Source organism: Leptodactylus fuscus, chromosome 1 (assembly GCF_031893055.1).
Source record: "Leptodactylus fuscus isolate aLepFus1 chromosome 1, aLepFus1.hap2, whole genome shotgun sequence".
NCBI classification, from domain to species: Eukaryota; Metazoa; Chordata; class Amphibia; order Anura; family Leptodactylidae; genus Leptodactylus; species Leptodactylus fuscus.
In genome coordinates this window covers 51,107,247-51,134,116 of record NC_134265.1, presented here as the reverse complement: position 1 = coordinate 51,134,116, position 26,870 = coordinate 51,107,247, and the positions used below count along the sequence as shown (strand labels likewise).

The following is a 26,870-nucleotide window of genomic DNA, read 5'->3' as shown; positions in this document are numbered from 1 at the left end:
ATAGTATATTTGGCCACTTTATTTTTTGGGGTAAACATGGTAGTCTTAATTGTGCACTAAATGGCATTATTATTTTGGCTCTGTATGGTAATATTTGAGCCCTACATGGTGTAATTAATGAAATCGGTATAGAAATATTATTATTTGGTGTCTGTATAGTAATATTATTTGAGCAATATATCGCACCATTATTTGGCCTCTGCATGACAATATTCTCTCAGCACTAAAGACATCATTTGGGATTCTTTATAGCAATATTGTTTAAACACAACATGGTATTATCACTTGACTATATGGCAATACTATTCGAGCACTAAAATACATCACTATTTGGGCTCTTTATGGTAATATTATTTGAGCACAATATCGCATCGTTAGTTTGGTATTTCTATGGCAATGTTATTTGAGGACTATAGGACATCACAATTTGGGCTCTGTATACTAATATTTAAGCACTGTATGCCACTTATTTAATTATCTGGATTCTACATGGCAATATTCTTTGAGCACTTTTTTGGGTTTTGTACGGCAAAGTTATTTGAGCACTATATGGCAACATTAATTTTAGGACTGTATGGTGATGAAATAATAAATGAATGTCATATGTATCCCCTGTACGGCTATATTTATCACTACTTTTATTTTGCCAACTATTTGACCACTATGGACACAGCTTATGATTTGGCATATCCTTTTACTACTCACTATGATGGATAACAGATGGCGTCCTACCCATAATGCCCCATGGCTATACCGCAGCACTAGAGCAAGCAGATCAAGCATCATCCAATCTCAAACAGTTAAAAGAGTCTATTAATAAATCTGAGTTTATCTTCAATAATTTCACTTGAATTAAAGTAAGAAAGAAACCTGCTTTATTTATATAGGGATATTATTGGTGTCTGAATTAAAGGGGTTGTCCCTGGGAGGCGGCTAGAGAAGAGGAAACCTAAAACAAACAAACAAATGATATCACTGACCGCAGAGGTCATGTGCGGTGCAGGAATTCCACTGTGCATGCGATGGATTAGACAGTGGCAGAGGACAATATTTTTTAAATTTTTTTTTTTAAGGTGTCCTGGCGTCTCCAAAATTTATGGACAGCCCCTTTAATACGAGCTCCCTATAGATATAGGCTCTATTCACATGCGCGTTATTTTAATGACAATTACAATTTCTGCACTAATATCAATGGACCTATTATCACAACTATGTTTTTACGGCCACAATCCATCTTCACCTTCCTCATCTTAGATGCTTTGTATAAGGCCCTTGTATAGCCTTGGCTGGCATTCCCTAGTGAAATCAGGATATAGTACCTTGGGGACATTTGTTTAGAAGGTTGAATTGCTGACATATTGTAGTGTACAAGTCTTCGTTCACATCTATGCTGTTCATTTCCACTGTAATGGGGGTTGGCGATTTAGAGCTTTGGAACAGCCATTTTACCAGACAAAATGTCGCTGCATGCTGCGCTTTTGTGTCCAGCACTTGGAACAGAATCTACAATGCGCTGGAAGCCTTGGCCAAGCCGTGTTCAATTAATCCCATCAGTCAGTATCCAATTAATTCCAAAACTCATTGCCTGACTGATAACCCCGTCCAACACTCAATTAATCCCACAGTTCTGTGCCCAATTAATTCCACCATTTAAAGGTCAATTAATCCCTCCGTTCAGTGGTCAATATCGCCAAAGAAAGCCTCCATAAAGGTCATAAACAGTAACTACACACCAGGACACATACAAGGAGGCAAGTTCGGGTCTTTGTACCTGTTACCGTCAGTGCGGTGAGGAAGGGGCTACAGCCGTCCTTCCATAAATCACTCTCAGGTATTGTACACCTTTACACTTATTATGCATTTGCCCTCGCCTCTGTCCACACAGAAGAGACAGGGGTAATGGCTACATTGTTCTGTTCTCTAGAAAATTATGAAATCTGAAATTTAAAAAAAAAAAAAGTGCTCCACAATTTTGGAAGAATCTGAAAATGTAATATTTCAAGTGATATGAAGCCCTTTAGAACCCATCTAGAAATATTAGAAGGGGTTGTCTGAAAAGGGAAAGAGAACACGAAATGACAAAAGACCCCATATTACTTACCCAATAAATACCACACTTTACCAGTCCTGACACTCCTTGACAATCTCTAGTTACTACGCTGTAGCGACCATGTGGCGGTCTACACACATGACCATTACAGCCCATTGGTGGACTCAGTGGAATAAGGCCAATGATAGACCGCAATGATGACAATGGTAGACGGGCACATCCCTGCTGCAGAGCACTGGAACAGCCAGGCAATAACCAAGTAAGCAATGAGTTTTATTTTACGACAACCCCTTCAGATAAAATTTTTCTGATCTCAGACAACCTCTTTAAAGGGGTTATTCACCTTATAAAAATAGATGGCCTATCCTTTAAAGATTGTCCCATTATGGACATTTAACTCCCTATCTGCAGAAGAGGGGGGAAGTGTCCGACCGCTGAGGGCCTGATCAGTGATCAGAGGAGGATGGGAGACAACGCCCTCTAGTGCCTAAGACTGTAATCTCTGGCAGTGTCCACAGCACCACAGAAGTGAATGGAGCACTGATCATGAAGGAGCACGGGCACTCCAATCACAAGCAGGCCTTTCAGTCCCTGTCCTCCTGAACATTGGGGGGCCCGGTGATTGGACCCCCAGCTATTGGATACTTATAAATGTCCATAACAGAATAACCCCTTTAGGTAGGCCAACAATTTTATATCCACTTGCTGCACTTTTAGTGGCAGCAGTCATTGATCTTCCATTTAGGCCTATGGGACACCACTGCAGTACCCATAACCACAACTCCTAAAAGTACAGCAAGTAGGCAGAGCAGCAACTAGTATGTAAACAAATCTGGCAACCATGCACCCCATTAACCAGATGAAAGATCTGAAGGGTAGGCCAGCAATTTTTTAAAGGGATAACCCCTTTAATCCTACTTATATTTCAATTCCATTAAGACATCTCAAAAACACATCAGGAAATTGTGTTAGTGATGATGTGCTTGTAAGGCTGAGTTCACATCTGCATCCAAATGTCCACCTAAAATCATCAGATGAAAAAGTCCTACAAGCCCAACTTTTTTGTCTGATGATTTCAGTCAAAAAGAATGAACATTGGATGGAGGGGTCTTCTATTTTAGGGCGGGTTCGCACCTGCACCCGGTCTCCACTTCAGCCAATCCGATGGGTTTCTGTCTTCTACCCAGAGAAACTGGACAGGGAACGGAAACCCGGCAGGCAGTTTTCAAACTTGATTGGGTTTGCAAAGTGACCACCCCTGTGCCTCTCTGCGGCGAAACGTTTTTTTTTTTTTGTTTTTTTTAACTGGACACAAAATCCTTCATTAGAGATGAGCGAGTACTATTCAGATCAGCCGATCCGAACAGCACGCACACATTGAAATGAATGGATGCACCTGGTACTTCCGCTTTGACGCCGGCCGCCTAACCCCCCGCGTGCCGGCTACGTCCATTCATTTCAATGCGTGCGTGCTGTTCGGATTGGCTGATCCGAACAGTACTCGCTCATCTCTATCCTTCATGTCTGACTGTTTCCGGTTGAAAAAAACTGTTTCGCTGTGGACAGGCAGAAGACGCACATGGGCGGACACTTTGCAAACCCAATCAAGTGAATGGGTTTGAAAACTGACCGCCGGGTTTCCATTCCCTGTCCAGTTTCTGGGGGAAGAAGACGGAAACCAGATTGCCTAAGGTGGAGACCGGGCGCTGATGTGAACCCGTCCTAAGTGGTCAGTTTGTCTATTCTTCTGGTCCGTTGGAGGACCTGAAGGACAGACACCCGATGCTAGTGTACTTTGAAAACATGGTGGCCGAGTCTTGGTTTGATCTGAAGGCAGAGGGCAACTAAATCAATACAAACAAGGTGTAGTCTAAGAACTGTGGTAAGTGTGATTGTATCCCAAGGTTAACCTAAATAAAGAAAGCAAAGCAATGATGATGTGCTTGGCATTTAGGAAGCCCACTGCACCATCAATGTGTAGTATCAGAAAACTGACCTCTACACTTCATATTACAAGAAAAAAATAAATAAAAAAAAAGTAGTAAAGCAAGTTTTTATTTTTGAACATATCTAGTTTTCTGATGTCTTTATTGTACTATTTGCATGGCACTATCACTCTAATACCTGACATAACCACTCACCTGTGTATATTGTTTTGGCCTGAGGCGACGACCCCTAGGTTGGCAGCGGCTAAGAACTTCTGTACCACCACCTGTGGCGTGCTGTTGTGTGTAGATACTGTCATAGTCGCTGAACTCTCATTCATGCCCGTCAGTTTTGCTGCAGAATCGGAAGGAAAAAACAAAAAAACAAAAGCTCATTACTTGCTCTTCATGTATTTTACCAACTGAGCTGTTTTAATTTCAGCAAATGTACTGCATACGCTCCACATCTACCATGTCCATACGGGGGCGGGGGTGCACTCGCATATGGAAGAAAAGCGCCTGGCAAAAAGAAAAGCTCAGCCCACATGACAAGGCGGCGATGTTCTGGCCTCTGTTGATGTGTCACTATGCACAGCATCATTTCCATTGTTCTACTCCTATAATGTGGTAGAACAACAGAAGCCAGGCACCAATGTGAACACAACCTTAGAGGGACTGTCCTACAATTATATACTACATTTCTAGATTAGGCAAAACATTAAAAAAAAATTCCAATTCGATTAAATGCAAAAAAAAATAAATGCTCCTTTATCTAGATATTGGAATTTCATGTGTTATTATTTCCCCGGTGTTGTTCTCATTTCCGTCCAGAATGTCCACCTGGGGGGCAACACAGTGGCTCAGTGGTTAGCACTGTAGCCTTGCAGCGCTGGAGTCCTGGGTTCGAATCCCGCCAGTAACAACATCTGCAAGGAGTTTGTATGTTCTCGCCGTGTTTGCGTGGATTTCCTCCCATTCTACAAAGACATACTGATAGGGGAAAAAAATGTACTTTGTGATCCCTATATGGGGCTCACAATCTACATATTAAAAAAAAAAAAAATGTCCACCTGGTGCTGGTTAGATTGTATCTACTGTAATAAATCGCATTGTTCGGCCTGTCTCTTGTATACAAAGATGCAGGTAGTGGGAGTTGCTGGGCGTGTGTGACCACCAGTACTGGACACATTTGGTGGACGTTTTGGGAGGTAATCAAAAGAACACCAGGGGGCGCCATAACAAGCAAGATTTATATACAGGAGCATTTTTTAAAAATTTACTGTAATGAAAAACAATGTTTTTTTTCCTATTGAAACAGAGTAAATCAATAGTCATTGAATAACCTTTTCAGGGTATATTCACACATGCTAATTTTGCTAAATGTATCATACTCATAGATAAGTGTACAAAGGCAAATACACCTGTTTATTGAACATGTCGCGAAAGACCTAAACAAAGGACCAGTAATTTTGGACCAAGTCAAAACGGACTCATGCGAGTATCAGGGTTGTAATGTACTCATGGATACAAGTAATGGGAACGGTGTAAGCAATGCTAAAAATTCAGATATAAGTAATAAAGACTCTTACTGCAAAATACCCGGTAAACAGCACTTTCCATCACCATCAATCCATTTATAGCGTAAAGAAGCAGTTAAAATATAATATAATAACCTATAGAATTTACTACTGTAAGAAACACCAAACTGAATTTTTTTTTATATTCGGCATAAAAAGTAAGATGTTCCATTAAAACACATACAAAACCATAAAAACCTGTTATCGCCTTAAATATATGTGTAAATAAATACAGTTGACAGGAAGGCTGCGCATAAGTGCGAATATGTACGGAAACGCAGATATGAAGGTTTTAGGCACAAATATATAAATTAACAGATATATAAACACCTATGTACAGTATAAATGGTGAACTCTATGTGTCGGTAGAGACCGCATCCTAGAAGATGATGTCCGCTGCATAGTATAAATCATAAGAGATTGCAAAGACGTTTTATACATACAAGGAGGCTTGTGTGTGACATGGAGTATTTACATTATATACCAATGAGGTATCAGATATCTGGGATTTAGACCAAGGTGACCAATTTACCATCTTGACAATGGAAAACCCATCTCAATATAGTAAGAAGCTGGGCGGCTGGATATGGATTTATCAAGACATGCAGTGATCCTGGTACTGTGGTATCAAGAAATAAAGAGCTCTTACAAGTACTCAAGTCTAAAGTTGGACATAAATATTAGACTTTAATTGGTCTGAGTGGCCGATTGATAGAAATACTGTGACAGCCAATGGCAGACTATTGTAATAAAGAGGTTTGGCTACAATGGATAACTTTTGGCCAAACATTAGCCAATGTCTTTTTGGCAACTCTTGATCGACCAAATTACTTGCTTGTGTAGATTGTTCTATGGTGGGATCAGCCACATCACAAACATCTTTAGACCAATGTTTATGGCTAGACTTATGTCCATTTTACAATCTGTTTATGACGAGCCACCAGAGGAATACACTTTGATGTTCAATCGAAGGTATGGAAGAAGCCAATGGTGAAGTCTGATGCAATGATCCCCAATTATGGCCTTGCTTAAGGCTAAACGTAAAATGAAGAGAAAAAAAAAAAAAAAACGCAGCAAAAATGCATCCAATTTTTTTTCTCTGAATTGTGTTTTTGCTGAGTTTTCCTCTGTGGACTTTCTGCCCCTATTATACCTGCAGGTATAACGGACATGCTGGGAATTTCAGAAATGTGGGGGGGGGGTTTGAAAACCAAGCTTTTCCACTGCGGATTTTCTAAAATGTGTAAGGATGGGCATTGCCAGAATCCCATTCACTTTGCAGGTAAAGTAAAACACAGCGTTTTTTTTTTTTTTTTGTTTTGTTTTTTTTTGGGGGGGGGGGGTTGAGTTTTTTTGCTACGGTGTCCCTCACTGGCATAAACACTGTTTTCACAACGTGGGGCCCAGCCTAAAGCAGTTTTGGAACTATTTTCACTTGCTGATAAAGATCAGCATCAGGGACACTTCTATATAACATGTAATATATTTTTCTAAGGGTAAGTTCACACTACCGTCATAACAGACATTAACAAACACTAACTGATGTTACAGTGTCCATTTATTTACCTGATCCATTTAATGGACACATTGGCGTCACTTGGTGTCCGTTTTAATACTGTCTGTTTTTTAATTTTGCTCAGAAAGCAGAAACAAAAAAAAACAAACAAAAAAAAACTGACAGTAATATTGGCAAACTGCCTCTCCCTTTTTGTTTTTCCTGTTCTGTTATGAAAAAATTCAATAAAAATTACGGTTGAAAAAAAAAAAAACCCAGACAGTAATAATGGACAGTATAATGGCCGCCCAACCGTTGCTGTCCATTACCCATAGACTTTAATGAATAAAAAAAATAACAGAAACTTGATGTCTGCTAAGAAACAGTTTTTTTTTTTTGTTTTTTTTTCTAGAACACAAAAGTCTTGCATGTCAAATTTTTTGTCCGTAAAAAATAATGGACGTGACAGATTTGGTGTAAAACAGACACCAATGGTCACAAGATAAAATCCCATTGAAATGAATGGGAATTTTAATGGATTTGTGACGTTTCTGCTAGTGGCTGTTACTAAAATCTTATAACGGACAATAACAACGCTCCCTAATGGTTTGTGTAAACCAGATAGCAGCATCCATGAACCTATGCAATGAAACCATCATTTATTACGTAGCCACCATGTATTACTACAATAAACCATTATGTTCCCCTTTATAAGTAAAGCTTCCAAGGGGGAGTTCCCACTTACTATAATACCTTAAGGAATATACCACAATTTTAACATAATAAAAAATCAATAAGAATTTAGGCCATTTGTATCTTTTACTCCTCTCGGTTTCAATGACTTGCTACAATACAAAGGTGGCTACAATGGTGACCAATTGACTAGTAATTTATGGCCCGTGGTACCTAAAGTCACTAAAGATTTCTCTTCTGGCTTCCCTAAAGCCAGTTATCGAGTCCAAGAAATCCTCCAGACAAATCAATATAAGACTTCCTCTAGCAATATGTCCTGTAAGAATCACGTGAATCTTAAATAAGTCTAGTAATATATTTGGTGATTTCTGGCCATGTCTACTAGACCAACCTTAATGAAGAAAGCAAAAACTAGCAATGGTGGTGGTGGCGGAAACATGTCACTTCCAATATCATGGTGACTGCAAATCATTAAGACAAATGGGAAAACTGAAATTTTTATTTGTGTATCGTATTGTGTAGCTCTAAAACAGTACAAAAAGCCAATATCTCATAAAATAAAAAATTAAAAAATAACCAAAAATAAGGTCCTCAACATTACAAAACATGCCATCTGATGCCTTCAAGTACATTCCAGGCCATGAAGGATGTGGCAAGCGTACGGCCATAAAACAAGGGATTATTATATTGTGTTTGGGGCTGTTTAACTCTACTATTAAGGCAGGAAAGACGGAGAAAGAAACCTCCGCCGGTATAGAGTTGCTTTTAAGCGGAGAGCACAGGGTGACCTAACACGGCCGGCAGAAGTGTACACTCATTTAGGACGTAAACCTTCTCCATTAAGCTATATTGAAGAGCAAAAGCTCGCTAAATGAATGCAACTATGTTTATGTTAAAAGCCGTTCCGTTTCCTGCTGTCTGTAATTAAAGGAAATTTCGTACAAAGATGGGACTTTTTTTTTTTTTCCTTTGCCAAGCTCCGGCAAATGGAAAGATGGATAGCATTCATACAAGTGGATACCTGGCTTCATATTTAACCTTAACTCTCCCGACATTAAGGCTTTGTCTAACTCCTTCCGAGGAAGACAAGGTACTGCTCCATTGAAGTAAAATTAAAAAATCAACCATACCATGCTTTTCAGAAGAGGAGATTCATTATTGCCAGCTAATGTATTGGCATAAAGAAAACTAACATCCTATCAGACAAGGCACACATTCAATCTGCCTGCCCAGCCCCCTCCCATTTTAACTCGTGCTGTTTTATTGTTATAGGCAATTTGTACCACTCAGCATGACAGTGTAAACTGAATTAAGATTAATTTACATGCAAAAGAACACTTAGGAGAGCAGCATGGTAAGCAAATGTATTGTCTCGATTGCTGAGGTGGAAAAGAACCTGGGAAGGGGGAAAAAAAGCCAGTTTAATTAAGGGGCATCAAATATGATTGCTGGAGGTAGTTACGGGGCCCGAAAATAGTGGATGTCCGACTAGTTAAAGAATTAGCATCTTGCTTGCAAGGGATTTACAAGATAGATTCATAAATCTTAATAAGACAAAGTAAACACCTTACCTCGAACTTTCATCTGGTGTCTTTCCAAAAAAAAAAAAAAAAAAGCAGAACAGAATCACTGCCGACAAAAACTCTGCCTGGAATATTACAGGGGAAGCGCTGCAGTCCGGAGGCGACAATGGTAGCGTAAGGTGGAAACACCAAGTCAGACAAGGAGAACCTCTGGACAACTTGGGAAACATTAATTTTAAAGGGGCGTTCCCAGGAACAGAACCAGATTCCCATTTGTAGACAAATTTAAAAAGTTAATGATTTTTACAAATATAAAGAAGTTACAAATTTTGCAGTTTTAAAGTTTTACACGAACCCTCTTAGCGGGTTATTTTCATTGGTTGACAGTGGATACACAAACTGTACTGGTCTCACCCAGCCATGATGTCCTTATTGTAGTCAGGTTATCTTCTTATACATGTTGTGCCCCTGTCGTGGCGTAACTAGGAATGGCAGGGCCCTGTGGTGAACATTTGACATACGCACCTCCCCCCCCCCAACCGATGCCGAAGACCCCCCCCCTTCCCACATGGTCTATTATTCTCTATAGTGGCCCCCTGCACACACTACTATGCCCCATAGTGGCCCCTACACAGCATTATGCCCCATAGTGGCCCCTGCACACAGTATTATGCCCCATAGTGGCCCCTACACACACTACTATGCCCCATTGTGGACACCCATGAACAATTATTATACTCTGGGATCTTTTCAGACCCCACAGTATAATAATCAGTGACAACAAAACAAACATAAAAAAACACTGCTACTTACCCATCTCCAGCTCCACTGCAATCCTCGGTGGTGTCTGCCATCTTCAATGACGTCCGGGAAGTCACATGACCCGGGATGCAGGTCACAGATGTCACAGAAGTAGGCCCAAAGCCTGCCTGGAGTCCGGAGAGGTAAGCAGCAGTGTTTTTTTTATGTTCTCTCACCTCTCCTGGGCTTCCGATCATTATACTTGGGGGTCTGAAAAGATTCCCCCCCCCCCAGTATAATAATAGTGTTTGTAGGGCCCATGGTGTCACTTACCGATCCTGGCCCCTGCCGAGATCAGTAAGTAAATAGGGCCCGTTACTGGCTGGAGTAACTCCAGCTGGTAACGGCCTATTAAGAAAAATGCAGCGGTAGCGGCTGTCACCGGGCCCCCTAATGTCCGGAGCCCTGTGGGAGCTGCTACGCCGTTAGTTACGCCCCTGTCCCTGTCTAATAACCTATCCACAATAAGGACATCATGGTTCGGTTTCTGGCAAGTGTCAGACCATAGAAAGTTCCCAGATTTGTGGTTCTATCTAATGACAAGGCAACAGATGTCACCACCATGAGTAGAGAAAATCTTTACAAAATGGGGAGGCGGGCAGCATGGTGGCTCAGTGGTCACTGCAGCCTTCTACTAGCATGGGAGTCCTGTGTTCGAATCCCACCAAGGACAACATCTGCATAGAGTTTATATGTTCTCCCCATGTTTGCGTCTGTTTCCTCCCAAACTCCAAAAGACATACTGATGGGGGGAAAAAAAAGGGGGAGGCAGTTTTGCGAGGCAAGGATTACATGCTGCACAGGCCTTGCTATGGTGGTAATGTTCTTTGGTTTAGCTAAATAACGGACTCCATTTGCACTTATTTTCATCTTACACTAATGATAGGGACAGATGTTAAAACAATTTTTGTACTTTCTACAAACTTTGCATAAATCAGTAGTAAGGGCACACACAAGAAACTTTGTAATATACCTTAATGGAGAAAAATGCTTCCTTCTCCACTTCTCAAGCATTCCCCTTCACTCACTCACGTGACTGCTAAAACCAAGCAGTGACCTCTGCGGTCTCCGAAGAGGGAGCGGTGATGTGTGTATATAATTTTTTTTTATAATAACTAGCAGATTTGCTGAAACCAGATGACAATGACTTTTAGCACAAATCTGGATGATGACCAGATAACTTATGAACACAAATTACATTACTCCATTTTAGAACCTAAAACAAAATGAATGCTTTTTACTGTTTGTACAGCGTCACCAATATTACTAATTATTACATAGTGAGGGAGGCTAGCATTATTAGCTATTATTGTTAGGATTATTATCTTACTGTTAGGATGAAGCAGCCCACACACATTAGATATATATTGGACAAATCTGCCACTTTCATGTAATGTGATATTGGGGAGATAAGGATTGGACAGATGGATTTTACAGCCGTGTCAGGCAGCGGCTTTCTCTTGTCTCATATTTAGTAGGCATGCTTAGAGTGCATGTAAATAGGGCATGTGGCAAGATAGCTGATGGCCCAATGGGTGTCCTATAAGACCCGGTGATATTTCTAAATAAGCTCTGACTGGCTACAAAATATGCCAATCACGCTGGTTTCTACACCAGCAGAGGTCATGTAAGGGGAACGATCGATAAAGCCATTGTTCCCACCCCGCATACACTTTCATTGCCCTTTATTAGGACAGGGCGATGGCTTTCTGACATGCTGAGATCAGCCGATCACACAATGAAAAAGCGAACGAATAAACCAATGGAAGAAGAAAAAAAAAATGAATGAAAAAATAATTTAAATAAATAAATAAATAAAAATCACACGTATGGATGAGGGGCAATAACCTGAAACTACTATTTACAGATGGGATGGATTCCTTGTTATGAAGACTCTGGTTTGGAGTAATCTATCATATGGCTGGGTTGGTCATTGACTTACAGGTTAGCTGCTTTCTTCAGACTATCTACTGTATAGCACTTCCCATGTAGGAATTTTGACTTGACATTACAGAGCAACTAGGTTGATTTTGTGGGTAAATACATAAAGTATATAGAAATTATAGTATAAAAGGTCACAGAGAGAGAGGCGATAGTAGAACAGAGTAAAAGCACATTATAGATAGACATTATACATACACATACATACTGAGCTGCCAGCCAAGAGTGCAAGTTGCAAAGGTGTTTATAAAGAAACAGGGTTAATACTGGAGCAGATTTTCATTCAGAACATATAACTAGACATTTATTAGAGGAGCTGGAATGATTTCTATATTTGCACGGTTCTCTGGTTGCGTAGTAATCTGCTGTACTATTCAGGTATGGCAGATGTTATTGCACAAGTAAAGTCACAATAAGAAGTGCAGCCATATTGTCTGCCTTCCTGGTATTACACAAACTTATAAACTAGTTGAAAAAGCTGTCACTTTGTTGTTTATAGAATAGGATGACATAATGGAAGTGGATCTGATATTTCTGGGAATTAGAATAACCATTATTCATCGGATGGCTATTCCCCCCATCTCCCCACGCACATGCATGCTCAGCACTATCTGTTCTCAGAGGGGAGAGGGGAATAAGCTCCTGCCATACACTTCTGACATCTGCCACACACCTTTGACACTTGATCCTTCTTTTTCTCATTTGCTTTTGAGTAAGAATTGGGATACCCCCATATATGATGATGAGCCAGTCTCCCCAAAATCAGAACGTTTGGTTTTCATTTATGTAAGGGTATGACCAACTATACACAGCAAACAGAAAGCCACAGACATACTACTATGGCAGCACTCACCAGATATTCTCTCCGGAAATGGAAAGGCCATTACTCACCTTTACTTGCAGAGAAGTTAAGCAGCAATGAAGGCTTTAGCCAGCAGAAAGTAAAAAACACCAAGAGAGATGACAATGGACATCAGTAAGACAAGATAACAGATCTAGTGTCCACATACAGAAGCATTGTAACCTGATGTGAGAGGACTCCGACAGCGAAGCATAGGAGCTGGTTAGTTAGACAACATTAACCCATCTACAGCAGACACAAATCTGATCTATCAGGAATCTCCATCTGGTAATATATGGATCACACGGTAGACTGTGTATGCCATCCATCCTACATTCTGCAGAACGCAACATATCATTTTTGATATATATTTTTTTTTTATTACATTTGGTGGAGGAGTCCTGGAAGTGATGATATGGCTCCAACAGAGCCCTGATCACATCACCATCCAGTCTGTCTTGGATTACATGAAGAGACTGAAGGATTAGAGCAAGCTTACATCCACAGAAGATCTGAGCTTAGTCCTCCAAGATGGCGGGAACAACCTCCCTGCTGAGTTCCTTCAAAAAATGTCTGCCAGTGTATCTAGAAGAACTGATCCAAGGCAAAATACACCAAATACTGATGGGATTTAGGTTTTTATTTTTTTAAACAAACACTTCTATTTCTGAAGGCATTCTTAGGCTATGTTCACATAGTGGAAAAAGAAGAGTAATTCCTCTTTATTTTCTGCCGTGACAGGGTGTTGATGCTATCATGGCATCCCGCTATTGGTTAGGCCTGGACAAATGGGTCTATTCAGCAGGGAGTCTCCAGATCGAGCAGGACGCTTCTGTTTCCTGCGTCCTGCTGGAATCTGTGCCTCTTATTGAAAACAATGGAGGGCAGTTTCCGGGGGAATCTGCTCCTGATTTGGGGGCGAAATCTGCGGCAAATTCCTCCATGTGAAAGCGGCCTTATTTTACAGAATTTTTTCTGCACCTATCTAAAAACAATATGCAAAACACTGTATATACCTTATTGGGAGCTCATATAGCTGGTATGGTATAGGGGCCTCTCAGGTGCTCCCTACATAAGGATATCTTTTTCAAGGGCTCCACAACATTAGTAGTCAACCAACTCTCTCCCAAAAAGGAGTAGCCGTTGATGGATGAATAAGTATTGGGCATTTTGGGTTCCGAATTCAGCCATTTTATGGTACATGTCAACATATTCAATAAGCACCACTGACTGTTAACTTTTACATAGGGCTTTATTATAGGGATTTATTTAATCATTTCCCAAACAGTTCCACATTTTTCCATAGGCAGTTACTATTATTGCAGCTCATTTCATGCAAATGACTTGCAATTCCAGACCCAGACCTACAGACGGAGGGGTGCTATTTCGGGGGGGGAGTCCCTGTACAACTTTTTTTTCTCCATTTTTTGGACAAACACTTTAATAGTAATACTTTACGGTGAACAGAACTTTATTTTCTGAAAAAAAGCGAGTAGTTCAAAGAAATCATGGAAAATACACAAACCTGGTCGTGTGAACAGTAACCAAAATCGATGTAATAACCTGTGATGAGTTGTTTGTGGCGACCATGTGCTTGATCTAAACTTAAATTTTCATGGGATTTTTGCTACATATTTAAGTACAGTACATCTCAAATCTACTATGAAAATCTACATTGTAAGACTTTGCTTTTCTTACCCTGCTCTTTCTTAAAGTCGGTTTCTGACATGGTCACTGGTAGGAGAAGTTCTCCAGTCGGTGGCTGTATTCCAACAGAAAACTTGTCTTCCTTGGTGCTTCAAGAGAAAACCAAAAGTCAACATAAAAACAATGTCCATTTCCATATAAATTTTTTATTATTTTAGTAGGTTCTGAAAAGCAGAACGCCTAACAAAGCCAACCAAAACCCAATTCTGTACAGATGAGAGGCAACAACTTCAAAGCACTACAGATGAGTCTCTCCGGTGTGGCCAATAATCCATATTATGTTACTGTACAAGGATCTTTAACTGGTTGGACATGATAGTCACCTATAGGCGGCAATAACAGAAAGAGCAATACTGAATAGGTTATCCCAAAGAGCAGTGCCCCTGATATACTGATGTTCTACTATATCCACTGCCTGGACCTTCTGTGTAAGGGTGGCTATATATGATAAGTGTCAACCAAATTTTGGCAAGACTGGTCTATCATCAAAAGTGCATGGCGGCGCCCTGCCCACAGATATTCTGACAAGTTGGAGTTCAACATGTCCATTCGTATGTTCTCATGGAAGATGAGCAAAAGTAAGAGGTGTCTGGAAGTGGTTTGCTCCCCTTCCCCTATAAAAACACATGCACATTGGCTGAGCAAAGATTGGATATCGAAGAAAGACTATTTGTCAGTCAGCCGCATGCTTGACCAATGGCTCTCTAAGGGTAAGTTCACATGGAGTTTTTTGGAGCAGATTTTGACATGGAATCTGCCTCAAAATCTGGCTTCAAAACCACACGGACCTCATTATAGTCTATGGGGTATGTCTGGTTTACTTAGGTAACTGCTTTATAATGCGTATAGGATTCCATTGGGGGGGGTGGGGGTCCCCCAAGGGGATGAATGGGGCCTTACTCCTACACTTTAAAGATATACTACTAGGGAATTTACATTGTGAGCCCTATATGGGACAGTGAGCGGTGAGGTCTGTAAATTACTGTGGAATATGTTGGTGCCATAATAATAATAATAATATAATAATAATAATAATATAATACAATATATACAGTATAATAATATTATATGGGACAGTGAGCGGTGAGGCCTGTAAATTACTGTGGAATATGTTGGTGCCATAACCAGAAATATACATAAATAATGTAATGTACTGGTTTGAGCAGAAAACCCTAAAGCATACCCTACAACTTATAAAACTAAGCAAAACTATTAAGATATAAGGTACTTAAAATATGGTGCTACAAAAAAAAAACCAAGAAACCTCGAAATACCAGAATTTCTAGACTGCCGAATACTAAATTAGAGGAATTTTCCTAAATGTACTAGATTACTGTCTATGACATAAGAAACCTGGCACATATTGATAGTATAGACCATATACGGCTAAAGTAGTGATTGATCACTGTCACATAGTAACTCCCCATGTATATACCACAGAAATAAGTGAATTCCAAGATTATGGTCAGTATTGATTCTGGATCGTCCTTTGGGTCCCATTAGAATAAGAGAAATATAATTACTTGTAATAGAAAATCAATTGATTAATGTTCATGATATTTAAAAAGAATATTTACAATAGCTTATTGATGAGGGGAAGAATTTTAAGCCAGAAACAAAAAGTATTGGCTGTATTATTGATGTATACCACTTATATCCATATAGGACCAGAATGATGTTAACGCTGTTGATGATGACGAAGAGAATGGAAAATCAACTAAAAGCTCAAAAAGTCCTAAAGTGTAAAAACCCACTAGGTTAATATCTCAACTTACAATGTGATCAGAAAAAGAAAATAAATCTCAGCACATCACATTATACAGGATATGAGGTGATTATATATATATATATATATATATATATATATATATATATATATATACTGTGTATATATATATATATATATATATATATATTTTTTTATTTTTTTTTATTTCAGATCTAAGCTCCTAAAACATACTGTCCATACTATAATTGGTACAGGACAGTATGTGGCTGGTACCCAGACTCCATAGATAACTATGATGCTAGAAGTCTCTTTCATGGCATGGGGTTCAGGCCGGTAAATCTGGCCAACACACGGATCGGGTTGAGTGACTCTAGCCTAACTATGATATAATATGAACATCATTTAGCTTTGGACCATGGGAAGAATATGCAAATCTGTCTTCCATGATGTAATTAGGAAGTCAGCTGCTGCCTCAGTGTTGCAAACCAATAGAGGGCGATCACTGGAATGTGCAAGCCTGTCTTCCCTGATGTAGTTAGGAAGAGAGAATTTCAGTGAAATAACCCAATAAAGGTTTTCTCCCTTTAGCATCATGCTCGACCTTCCAAGAGGCCTGTGTTTTACAATTACGCTGGGATTATTACATTTAGCTTTGGTTACCAAAACTATTGCCTTTTGTTACAGAGCTCCTCCTACATGACATCTCTTCTGTATAAGCCCCACCCCTTACCTATGAGCCACACCCCCTTATCTAACAATGTGTATAAAGTATGTAAAACGATTTATAAATGAGGTGTCAGGCATGTACAGAATTTTTTGGTAAATCATGTGTATTGCCTATATTAAATCTTCCCCACTACTCTTAGACAGAGTCGCACTTTAAAATCAATTATTCATCATTGTTGGGACTTTTTTTTTTATTATTATTATTTTTTTTGCATGGCTTAAAAATTCCCAGATTTTCAGATATTCTTATTACTGTATAAATGACTTAAGAACTCATAAAAATGAACAGAAATCGCTTCCGACTCGCCATTTTTTTTTTCAATTTACAAGAGAATAAAAAAATACATTTTCCAACCACAGCTCATATCGCGCGCAGAAATTGATCTCCTCTGTACAGCACAGGTAAGCGGCATTTGCTATGCAAAACACATCGCCAGTGATTGGCATCCAAAGTCAATTGATCTGCCCATTACCACTATCTCCCTGCCCCCAGAGGCTCTGCTATAAAGCTATTGATCTGAACGCTGCCGATCGGTTTCCATTTTCTGATTTTGGGCAGGCCAATTAAGAATGTGAATAATTGTGATTACACCGCTTCAGGATCAATTACATCTGATGCAAGACAAAGTGCTCCGACTGGAGCAAACCAAAGAAAAGGATTATGACGATTGATGCTTTTATGTTCTGTGGTTCTTGAAGAAAGTATAGAAATAATTGTCAGATCAACACAAAAACCTTAACGTGTGATTTGTAGCTGAAGCACTCAAGGAACAATGGAGTATTATTATGTATTCACTTTCTAATTCCAGTAATACATATAATGGGATTCAGAATAGGACACAATTAACCCATATTTAATAATCCTGATTTAGAATCATTTAGCTGATTAGATGAGTTTTTACTAAATGTCACAATTAAAGGGATATTCAGAAATAATAAAGCGTTCCCATGCATAGGAACTGGCTAAGTTGTACTATTAATAAAAGCTGGTCCGCTGGAGTTCCCTGAAGGTTCCCAGATTGCAATGGGGTACCGGATCTGTGTGAGCGCTGCCTTGGCTCTGACGTCACAGACACCTCTCTACTCTGGCTGCAGATCTGTAGAATGGAGTCAGTCACATGACCAAGCCTTGGTATGTCAGCATCTTCAGTAGCAAAAGGTAATCTTCAAGGTAATAAAGCTTTACTAGCTTAAAGGGGCTCTATCATTGGGAAAAGTCATTTTTAGCTAAGCACATATTTGCATAGCCTTTAGAAATGCTATTCCACACCTACCTTTTGTATGTAAATTACCTCAGTAGTTTTTGAATAAGTCCGTTTTTACTCATATGCTAATTAGCCTTCTCCATGCACACCGGAAGTGTCCGTGTGCACCCTCTGCTATTCTCTGTGTGTGTGAGAACAGGGAGGTGAGTCCTCAGCATTAGCAACCTCTCTACTCTCGCACACAGTGCACACAGACACTTCCAGTGCATGGAGAAGGCTAATTAGCCTGTGAATAAAAGCGGACTTATTCAAAAACTGCTGAGACAATTTACATACAAAAAGTAGGTGATGAATCACCTTTCTAAAGACTATGCAAAGGATGTGCTTAGCTAAAAATGACTTTTCCCAATGATAGAGCCCCTTTAAGGAATGTACTTGCAGACTTTATTATTTCCCCCATTAATCCCTTTTAATTGTTCAGATACCCAAATATGTGCTTCAGCTGGTCTGCTGACTACTTAAAGGAGTTGCCTCAACTTGATTATCTCTTTTAAAATGAAGGAAGTCTGGAGTCAGATACACTGATTACTGCAAGTCCATTGTGACCACCCAGTTATCAGATTTATCACTTTGGGGGTGAGGTAGCCAAACACTTCCCTGCAATGGCCGCTGCACAGAAAATGTAGTAATAACGGACGGCTCATCCATGTAAAACAAGGACTGGAAAAGTCAACCAAAGTGGGAGATGCCGAAACTTAGGTACCCCTTTGTGATAACAGGCAAATCCAAGAAGGTATATGGAGAGAGTTGTGGGGTTTACGGTAGAATTGGAAAAACATTACTGACACTCTTTCGATTGGCACTTGATAAAAACCCAGACAAATTTTCTTACTCTGGTTAGATTACCTTCTCATGCAAGTAATACTGCGGCAAAAAAGAATTTGTGACTGTTTCCAACAAGTACCAAACAATTGAAAGTTCCTGCATTCATGGTCGAGTTCACTGGCAACTGATCTGGACAAAAGATAACACCACTAAGATGGTTAGAGATGGAATTCTGAGGAGTCAAAAGTCAATATGCAAAGGAAGACAATGTCCCAAATAGTATATACTAGGCAGGGTGACAAAGAACCAGGGAATGAATTTGGACAGGACTGGGATAGAAGCTAGGGAAGCATCAGACGGAATAAGTCACTATCCAGAGATAGGAGGGGAGTGGAGTGAGCAGATTGTGACACATTTCGACAAGATTAAAGGGCCTTTACTGTCAGAAGGATTATACCGAGGAACAAACTTAGAGATTACTTTCCAATAATGTATATGAGAACTAACACCTACAAAACATCACGCGTTCTGTTCAGAGTTCGTTTCCAGCTCTGTCATTGAAATAACATTGCTAGAGATGACAACAAGTATTGCACACCCGGGGGTTTGAAGGAAATCTATTTATAGTGTGGTTGGTCATCGCTGGCCGCTCAGTCCTATTGATCGGCCTTGTTTGTCTAATAGGAAAATAATAAACAATTACTTGGCAATGGCAGAATAAGTAATCAGTTTTTATATATCTGATATAGCAAACCTCCCTAAACATAAAGGTGATGATCTGCATAAATCAATGTGCTATGGTACAGTGCTTGTATTTATCATCGCAAGCATCCTTTATTCACCACACGAAAAGTCAAATTGTCCCGTCAATAAACTACCTGTACTACACTACCTCTAATTCCTGAATGATACTTACAATTACTCATAGACTCGCACTTTATTAATAGCATACTCCTCTATCTCTAATAATACAACATTCACATTGCTTGTGTCGTATGGAGACCCCTGAAGAAGGACAAAATGTCGATTTATATTTAAAGAATATATATATTAAAAAAAAAGAAAAGAAAAAAAACACCTTACATCTATTTATACACACACATTATATATATATATGTATATGTATATATATATATATATATATATATATATATATATATATATATATATATATACACACACGCACAAAACTTTTCATAAATTTATAGTGCAGATGAATATAAGAAATTTTGTTAAATCTCATATTAAAAAAATGTTTCCTTCTCCACTCATCAGACTGCTTTTCTGTTCCTCTTCTCTCAGAACCCATATCCATAGTCAGCCTCATAAATAGAAGTCAATGGAGAGGAGAAAAGAGGAGGCAGCAGTATCTGCTTGCCAGTAATGGATTTATTACAGAGCAGCATCTTAATATATATAACAGACTCTAAATAGCTCTCTTATATACGGCAGCTGCAGTATGTGTGTAATTTCCAGCAGCCTCTTCCACCCCCTCTCCAGAGACTTCTGTGTTAGAAGTAACTTAGACTGATAAATGGTGAATGAAGATATATATTAGAGTTTCTTATATTTACTTGTGCTATTCATTTATGAAAAGCTGAATTATAATAGGTGGCATGGTTTAAGGAATAAGTATCAGTGAGCAGAACATACATATACTCTATTAGTACATATACATCTCTTACAGGCCACTGATACTGCGCGGCGGTCCTGCCAGCGGTCAGTCCGCCTACCAGTGATTTTGTTTCACAGCAGATTTTTGCTGCTAATTGTGAGGATGTTACGAATAGACCCCTAATGAATCTCTCTTGCTGAGACGAAACGCGTAGGGTCAGTGTATATAGTTAATGGTGTGGCGCTCACACACTGACAACCTGAACAGGAACCTAGCCAGTGGTATCTCCCCTCTCTGTTGGTGTTAGGCCAGTAACCTCGGAGAGGTGGGGGAGACATCCACTGAGCTACAAGTATAGAGGTTCAGTTCTGGCTTATGCCGGTGTAGTCTTGGCTCACATCCTATGTGGCATAGGGAGGCAGTAATGAGTATTTTGTAGGGTGAATTTCCCTAATAGACCTCCCATCCTCACTGGTTGTTGCCATGAGTAAGTGTTATAAGGCGTGGGACATGTTTTTACACTTTCTTTTTCATGTTTTTAAGAACTATATAATAAAAGTGAAGTTTTAGATATGATAGATTCCTATGGTGGTATGGTCAGCCCCCTTCTGTGAATCTTTTCTAATAGGAATTCCAAATATCCAGTTACATCTCTTACATGGGTGGACATGGGCAGTAAAAACAGTAACTAAGTGCTGATCATAGAGAATCTTCCTTACGGCTGACTAGCCAATCTATGACCAATGTGCCAATCCACCAGAGATAGTCAGCCATGCAAATCATGCAGATTCTTACATATAATCTCATATTAGAGGTTTTAGTATGCTGGGGGCCGTAGACCCTATGCTGCTCCTTGGTGTGTATACATGACATGTCTAGCAAGACGTATCTCTGTCTATCAATCCTGTCCATCTTTCTTCCACTTTTTTTTCATGTACTGTAACAAAGAATATACTTGGGACATAGGGATAGCAACGGAAAAGGGAAAGAAAAGGAATTTAAGAGATATTCCAGTTACAACACGTGACCCCCATATCCAAAGGATAGGGAGTAACTTGCTGATCGGTGGGGGTGTACAGCATATGCCAGTCAATTCATTTGAATGGGCACTGCCAGAGATAGCTTAATGCTTACTTCACTTACTTCTGGCTTCGGTAAAGAACTATGGTGGTGCGGGGAGTACAACGGCCGGGTGAGAACAAAGCTTTATTAATTTTTAGTGCAGGAACATATGGCTTTACAACAGGGCAAATTGGGATACTAATCACGAAGTCTATGGGTGGTTTAGTGTACCATATTGTTTAAAGCGGCTATCTCAGTTAAAGATTCTGATGACCTATCCTTAAGAGAGGTCGTTGATATCAAATCATTAGGAGCCCACACTTGGCACCCCCCACCAATGCTGGACCTAAGAGAACAGAGTCAGTGTAGTGGATGAGCCAAGAGACTGCATCCCAACTATCTTAAGGATGGATCATCAATATCTATAATCTGGAAATTCCCTTTAAGCAAAGCAAAATTATTCTGTATTACTTTAATGAATGAAACACAGAGGTCTTTCAATGTCTACAGGAAGCATCATCTCTTATATAATACACTGGAAATTTTCAATGACCATATAGTGGATTTAAAGTAAATTTTCGGATGTCAGAATGTGCACATTATACACAGACATAGGCGTTGCCTATCTTTTGCAGTACAAGAGGTCTCTCCCTGTTTGCTGACACATACTAACTCCATCTTTCCGTAAGAAGAGGTTCTTCAGCAGCTGCAATATGTATATATAGTACACAGCTGCTGGAGACCTTCTTTGTGACTCGGATGATGAGGTTTTCCATCAATCAATAAAGAGCAGGCAGCTTTCTCAGCATAGGGCACTACCATATAGGTACTATGCTATGTTAAGTACAGAAAGGGTGTCCCAAAATACACCCCATAACTAAGCAGATCCATACAGTTGTATATTGTTCTTTTCATTTCATTAGCATCTAGAACAGAACGGCAGATACGACATGCCTATTTATAGCAATGCAACGTACCACAACTGGAAGCTGGCAGTCTGAGTGGAATCACAAAAGTCAATACCCATTGAGACAGTAATGGATCCCTCTGGCTCTAGAGAATCTGCAAAATAAAATGTTTTCCCCAAATAAATTTACAAAGGTAAAAGAAAATCAAATAACAAACACCAGTCAGCATGCACATGCAATAAAAATGCTTGGCTTATCACATTACTGGCTGGGGAGGCTGGCTACACAGGAGACCATGCTTCCCCGGCAGAAAAACAAGTAGAAGTCGGAGCGGCCATTCAGCAAGTGGCTGGAATATCAAGTGTGGACTGGATTGCACTTAATGTGCCATTTGTTCCTGGTTTAAGCAGATACAACTATTGTACCCGGGAGTGAGACAAGAAGGTGCCATTTACACAAAGGCTAAAGAGGTGGGCTCCCTGGTACCAAGATTTACCAAAAACGCTGCTGGACTTTGACCATGGGTCTAGAGACGAGAGATTAACTCGTACAGAAACCCCACACGCATCCTCCTCAATCCTTCAGATCGCCTACTGCATCTACATCAACTAAAGGATCTTCTCGAACCCAGAAAGGAGGTGATATTAAAAACTCGCTGGGGTAAAATAAATGATGCTCATCGGACCGCCTGGGCAGGAGGTGGAGATGGTCGGGTGACTGCTGCGGCCACTCACTGGTCACATGTTGGGTACTAGAGATAGATTATCAGTAACAACACTAGAACCCAACATGTGAGTGCTGAGACCTGCGCTGTGGAGTCACAGTCAGGACCAATTTTGGGTGGAGTCAGAAAAAAACTAGACCCCACCTTCAAAATAAAATGATTTTTTAGTATATTATGAAATTATTAAAATTCTATAATTAAATACATAATTTGCTACATATTTACTTCCATAGTCATCTGACTCCGTACTTCTAGTCCAGCAAGTCTGTCAGGGAAATGAGGGATGTATGGACTAAGCAGGGGATCAGGGATAGGCGACTATCATTTCTTTTCTTAAAATTACCCCAATCCTTGGCCCCCATACACCTTAGAGACCGGTGTCTGGTCAACAACTATTCCTTTGAACTCCCCATTCACTTGCATGGCAAAGTGTGTATGTGTCTCAATAGGAAAAAGAAAATCCGCTGCTGCTAGACTCTTGTGATGGATTATCAATGCTGAAACATAGGACTAGACATATTGAGGTCCAACATGCCTGATCCTGATGCGTTTTGGTACTATAATATCAATAGTAAAGACTGCACCCAAGAGTTACGGGCAGGAGTTGCACAGGTTGTAGTTGCACTGAGCCCAGGAGCCAAAGGGTCCCTGAGAATGACAGAAACACTATAAATGACACAAATATGGGAGTCATTTCTACAACATCCCCATTGCTTGACCCCATCAGGTCAGAACAGGGGTTTACCTTAACAAAGAGATGCCAAAGTGACCGAATGGTACAAGAATATATTCTCCATACCATAGCAATGTATAGAATTCTGCAAATATTTCCTGCCTCAGAGAATGCCTTAGTAATGGCCCATAAAAAAAGACAGTGAAATATACAGCAGTGATGAGTCTAATTTGCCATGAACATATAAGGCATTAATGAACAGCGGTCTTCCTATTATCCTTTATGTCTCCACAGACAGGGGCACACAGTGCCTTCATTCATGACAGTACCGGCCATATGAAATATGTGAAGCTGCAATTTTTGTGGATATTGCACAGGATGAATCATCCGAGTAATATACCAGCGATGTCATTTACTTTAATTAGCCCCCTAATAAAACCCACCGCATCTCAAGGCCGCTTTACATGATCACGAGCTGCTCTAATCCCCATGAGTATGTAATAGTGTCCTATATTAATAGAACATTAATATATATATATATATATATATATACACACACACACATATATATACACACACACACATATATATATATATATATATATATATATATATATATGTAAAATCAAGACTGACACTGGATGTATTAGATTCATTCATTTGAATGGGTATGAAAGGTGTCCAGCCGTGAGCGCCGGTGAGAGTTTTATGCTGTCCGCCGCGAAACCATTTTTTTAAAACCGGACACAGAGCCGGACATGCAGTACTCTATGTCCGATTTAAAAAAAAAAAAAAAAAAAAAAAAAAAAAACGGTTTCGCGGCGGAGAGCATAAAATACTCACCAGCACTCATGGCCGGACCCGGTCTGACAGCTTTCCGTCTTATAGTGTGGATTTGTTTTATGCAATGTTTGGAGGCAAAGATGCGATACCAAACATGAGTGCTACAGACATCAGGTAGATGGCCATCACTATTCTGATCCTAGAAAAACTGTTTAAAGTCTCAAGACAATGAATGTTTTGATCCTGCCATAAGGTCTCAAGATTAAGCAAGTCCTCCTAAGTGCATAGGGGGTGGGCAGGCATTTGATGTTCACTTTGGGGTCTACAATTTGTGGTGCAGAATGAATTGGAAGGATCTTTGAATGTTGGGTTCAGACAGAAGGACAGACTTGGTTTTCTCACCTATTGGACTGAACAAATGCATCTTTAAGTCCGATTTCTTTTCTTCTATGTGAATGTCTTCTATTTTCTTGTCACTGGAATTGTTAAATGTGATTTGTACGGAAATCATCTGAGCACCAAAAATACATGGTTGTCGTGGGAAGTGGTAGTTGGCGGACAGGCCTTTGCCACTCATTCGATGGAGAAGTTCATAGGTCTTTGTAGGGACAAAAGATGGCATACACACCTGGTAGTAAAGAAACAAAAGGAGGAAAGGTAAGACCATGACCAAGTACATGAGTGATAACATCCACCCATAGAAGCAGTTGGCACCAAAACAAATACACACAATTTTCCTAAAGGTTCTCAGCCAACACATACAAAGTGCACACATTGCAATCCCAATCTAACATATTGGGGATGATTTATGGAGACCAGTGAATTGAACACTGTCATCCTACCTGTGGCGAGGTTGGTGCAAAACAGAAAATGTTTGCAAAAAAACACTAGCTTGTGGAAATAATGAGAATTTTCATGACTTGTATGACAGATACCTGGCGTATCCCATTATTTTTTATGTTCGGGGCAAATCAGCACTGCCAAACCTCCTCTAAGGATTGATGGAGGTTCAATGGTCGGACACTTACTGATCAGAAGGTACTATATATCCTAGTGATATACCATTACTTTAATAAAATAAATAATAATAAAAAAATCTCCCCATATAACCCCTTTAGGCAAAGGCCCAAACTGGCATCCTGAAGAAAAACGTGATGCGGGAAAACTGATGTGGGAAACTCATCACGGTTCTTCCTGTAGCGCTTTTTTTTTATGTTATTTTATTTTTTATGTAGCTTGTGAGCCCCATATAGGGATCGCAATGTACATTTTTTTTCCTATCAGTATGTCTTTGTAGAATGGGAGGAAATCCATGGCAACACGGGGAGAATATACAAACTCCTTGCAGATGTTGTTCCTGGCAGGATTCGAAGCCAGGACTCCAGCGCTGCAAGGCTGCAGTGCTAACCACTGAGCCACCGTATTTCCCCTTCCATTAGCGCGTTAGACAAAGTTCGCAGACGTTTCCTCTGCAGACTTTATGTTTCATTTATAACTATGGGGAAACCGCTGGCAATTCCGTAGGTATAACTGACATGCTGCAGCTTCCAAAACTGCGCCGGTTTTGGAAACCGCGGTGTGTCCGTAGCATGGTTTTTACCGCAAAGTGGGCATGGGATTCGCTAAAATTCCATCCATTAGGCTCTGACAGTAAAACGCTGCCATTTTTTCAAATCTTTGCGCAACAAGCCCACCACAAATTCAGTTGCCTTGTTCTCGTTTACACTTTTCTTTTGTTAAAAATTTCAATACGTCCCAATATACGGGAAAAAGTAAAATCCTTTCCGACCACAAATAACTTTGCCTTTCCTCTGGTTGTACTCTCTTCATTTTACTACCAACTACACTATCCAATAAGCAGATATAACATAAGCGAGTCCGTTCACGAACCCACCACTATGGCCGCGGCGCTATCCTATAGAACACCTGAGAAGTTCCCATATAAAATTCCGCATAGCCAGACGGAAGAAGGTAAATAGAGTTAAAGTGATTAAACTCCGCCACTTTACCTCTAATAGAAGCCACCGGAGGAAAGAAACTTTCGAGCCGTCAGAAGAAGACTAGCGC

General features: G+C 39.9%; 1 protein-coding gene across 2 annotated transcripts in view; it reads right to left on the bottom strand.

The window, feature by feature from the left end:
* The window catches only part of AP3B1 (adaptor related protein complex 3 subunit beta 1), a 175,825-nt gene that overhangs the window by 7,089 nt on the left and 141,866 nt on the right, over positions 1–26,870 (bottom strand). For both annotated transcript variants that reach the window (XM_075270075.1, XM_075270064.1), the window contains exons 23-26: positions 25,206–25,431; positions 22,693–22,777; positions 14,545–14,642; positions 4,192–4,330 (exon numbers count right to left, since the gene is read on the bottom strand). In XM_075270075.1, the coding sequence (XP_075126176.1) occupies positions 4,192–4,330; positions 14,545–14,642; positions 22,693–22,777; positions 25,206–25,431 (548 nt within the window). The remainder of the gene's footprint in view (positions 1–4,191; positions 4,331–14,544; positions 14,643–22,692; positions 22,778–25,205; positions 25,432–26,870) is intronic.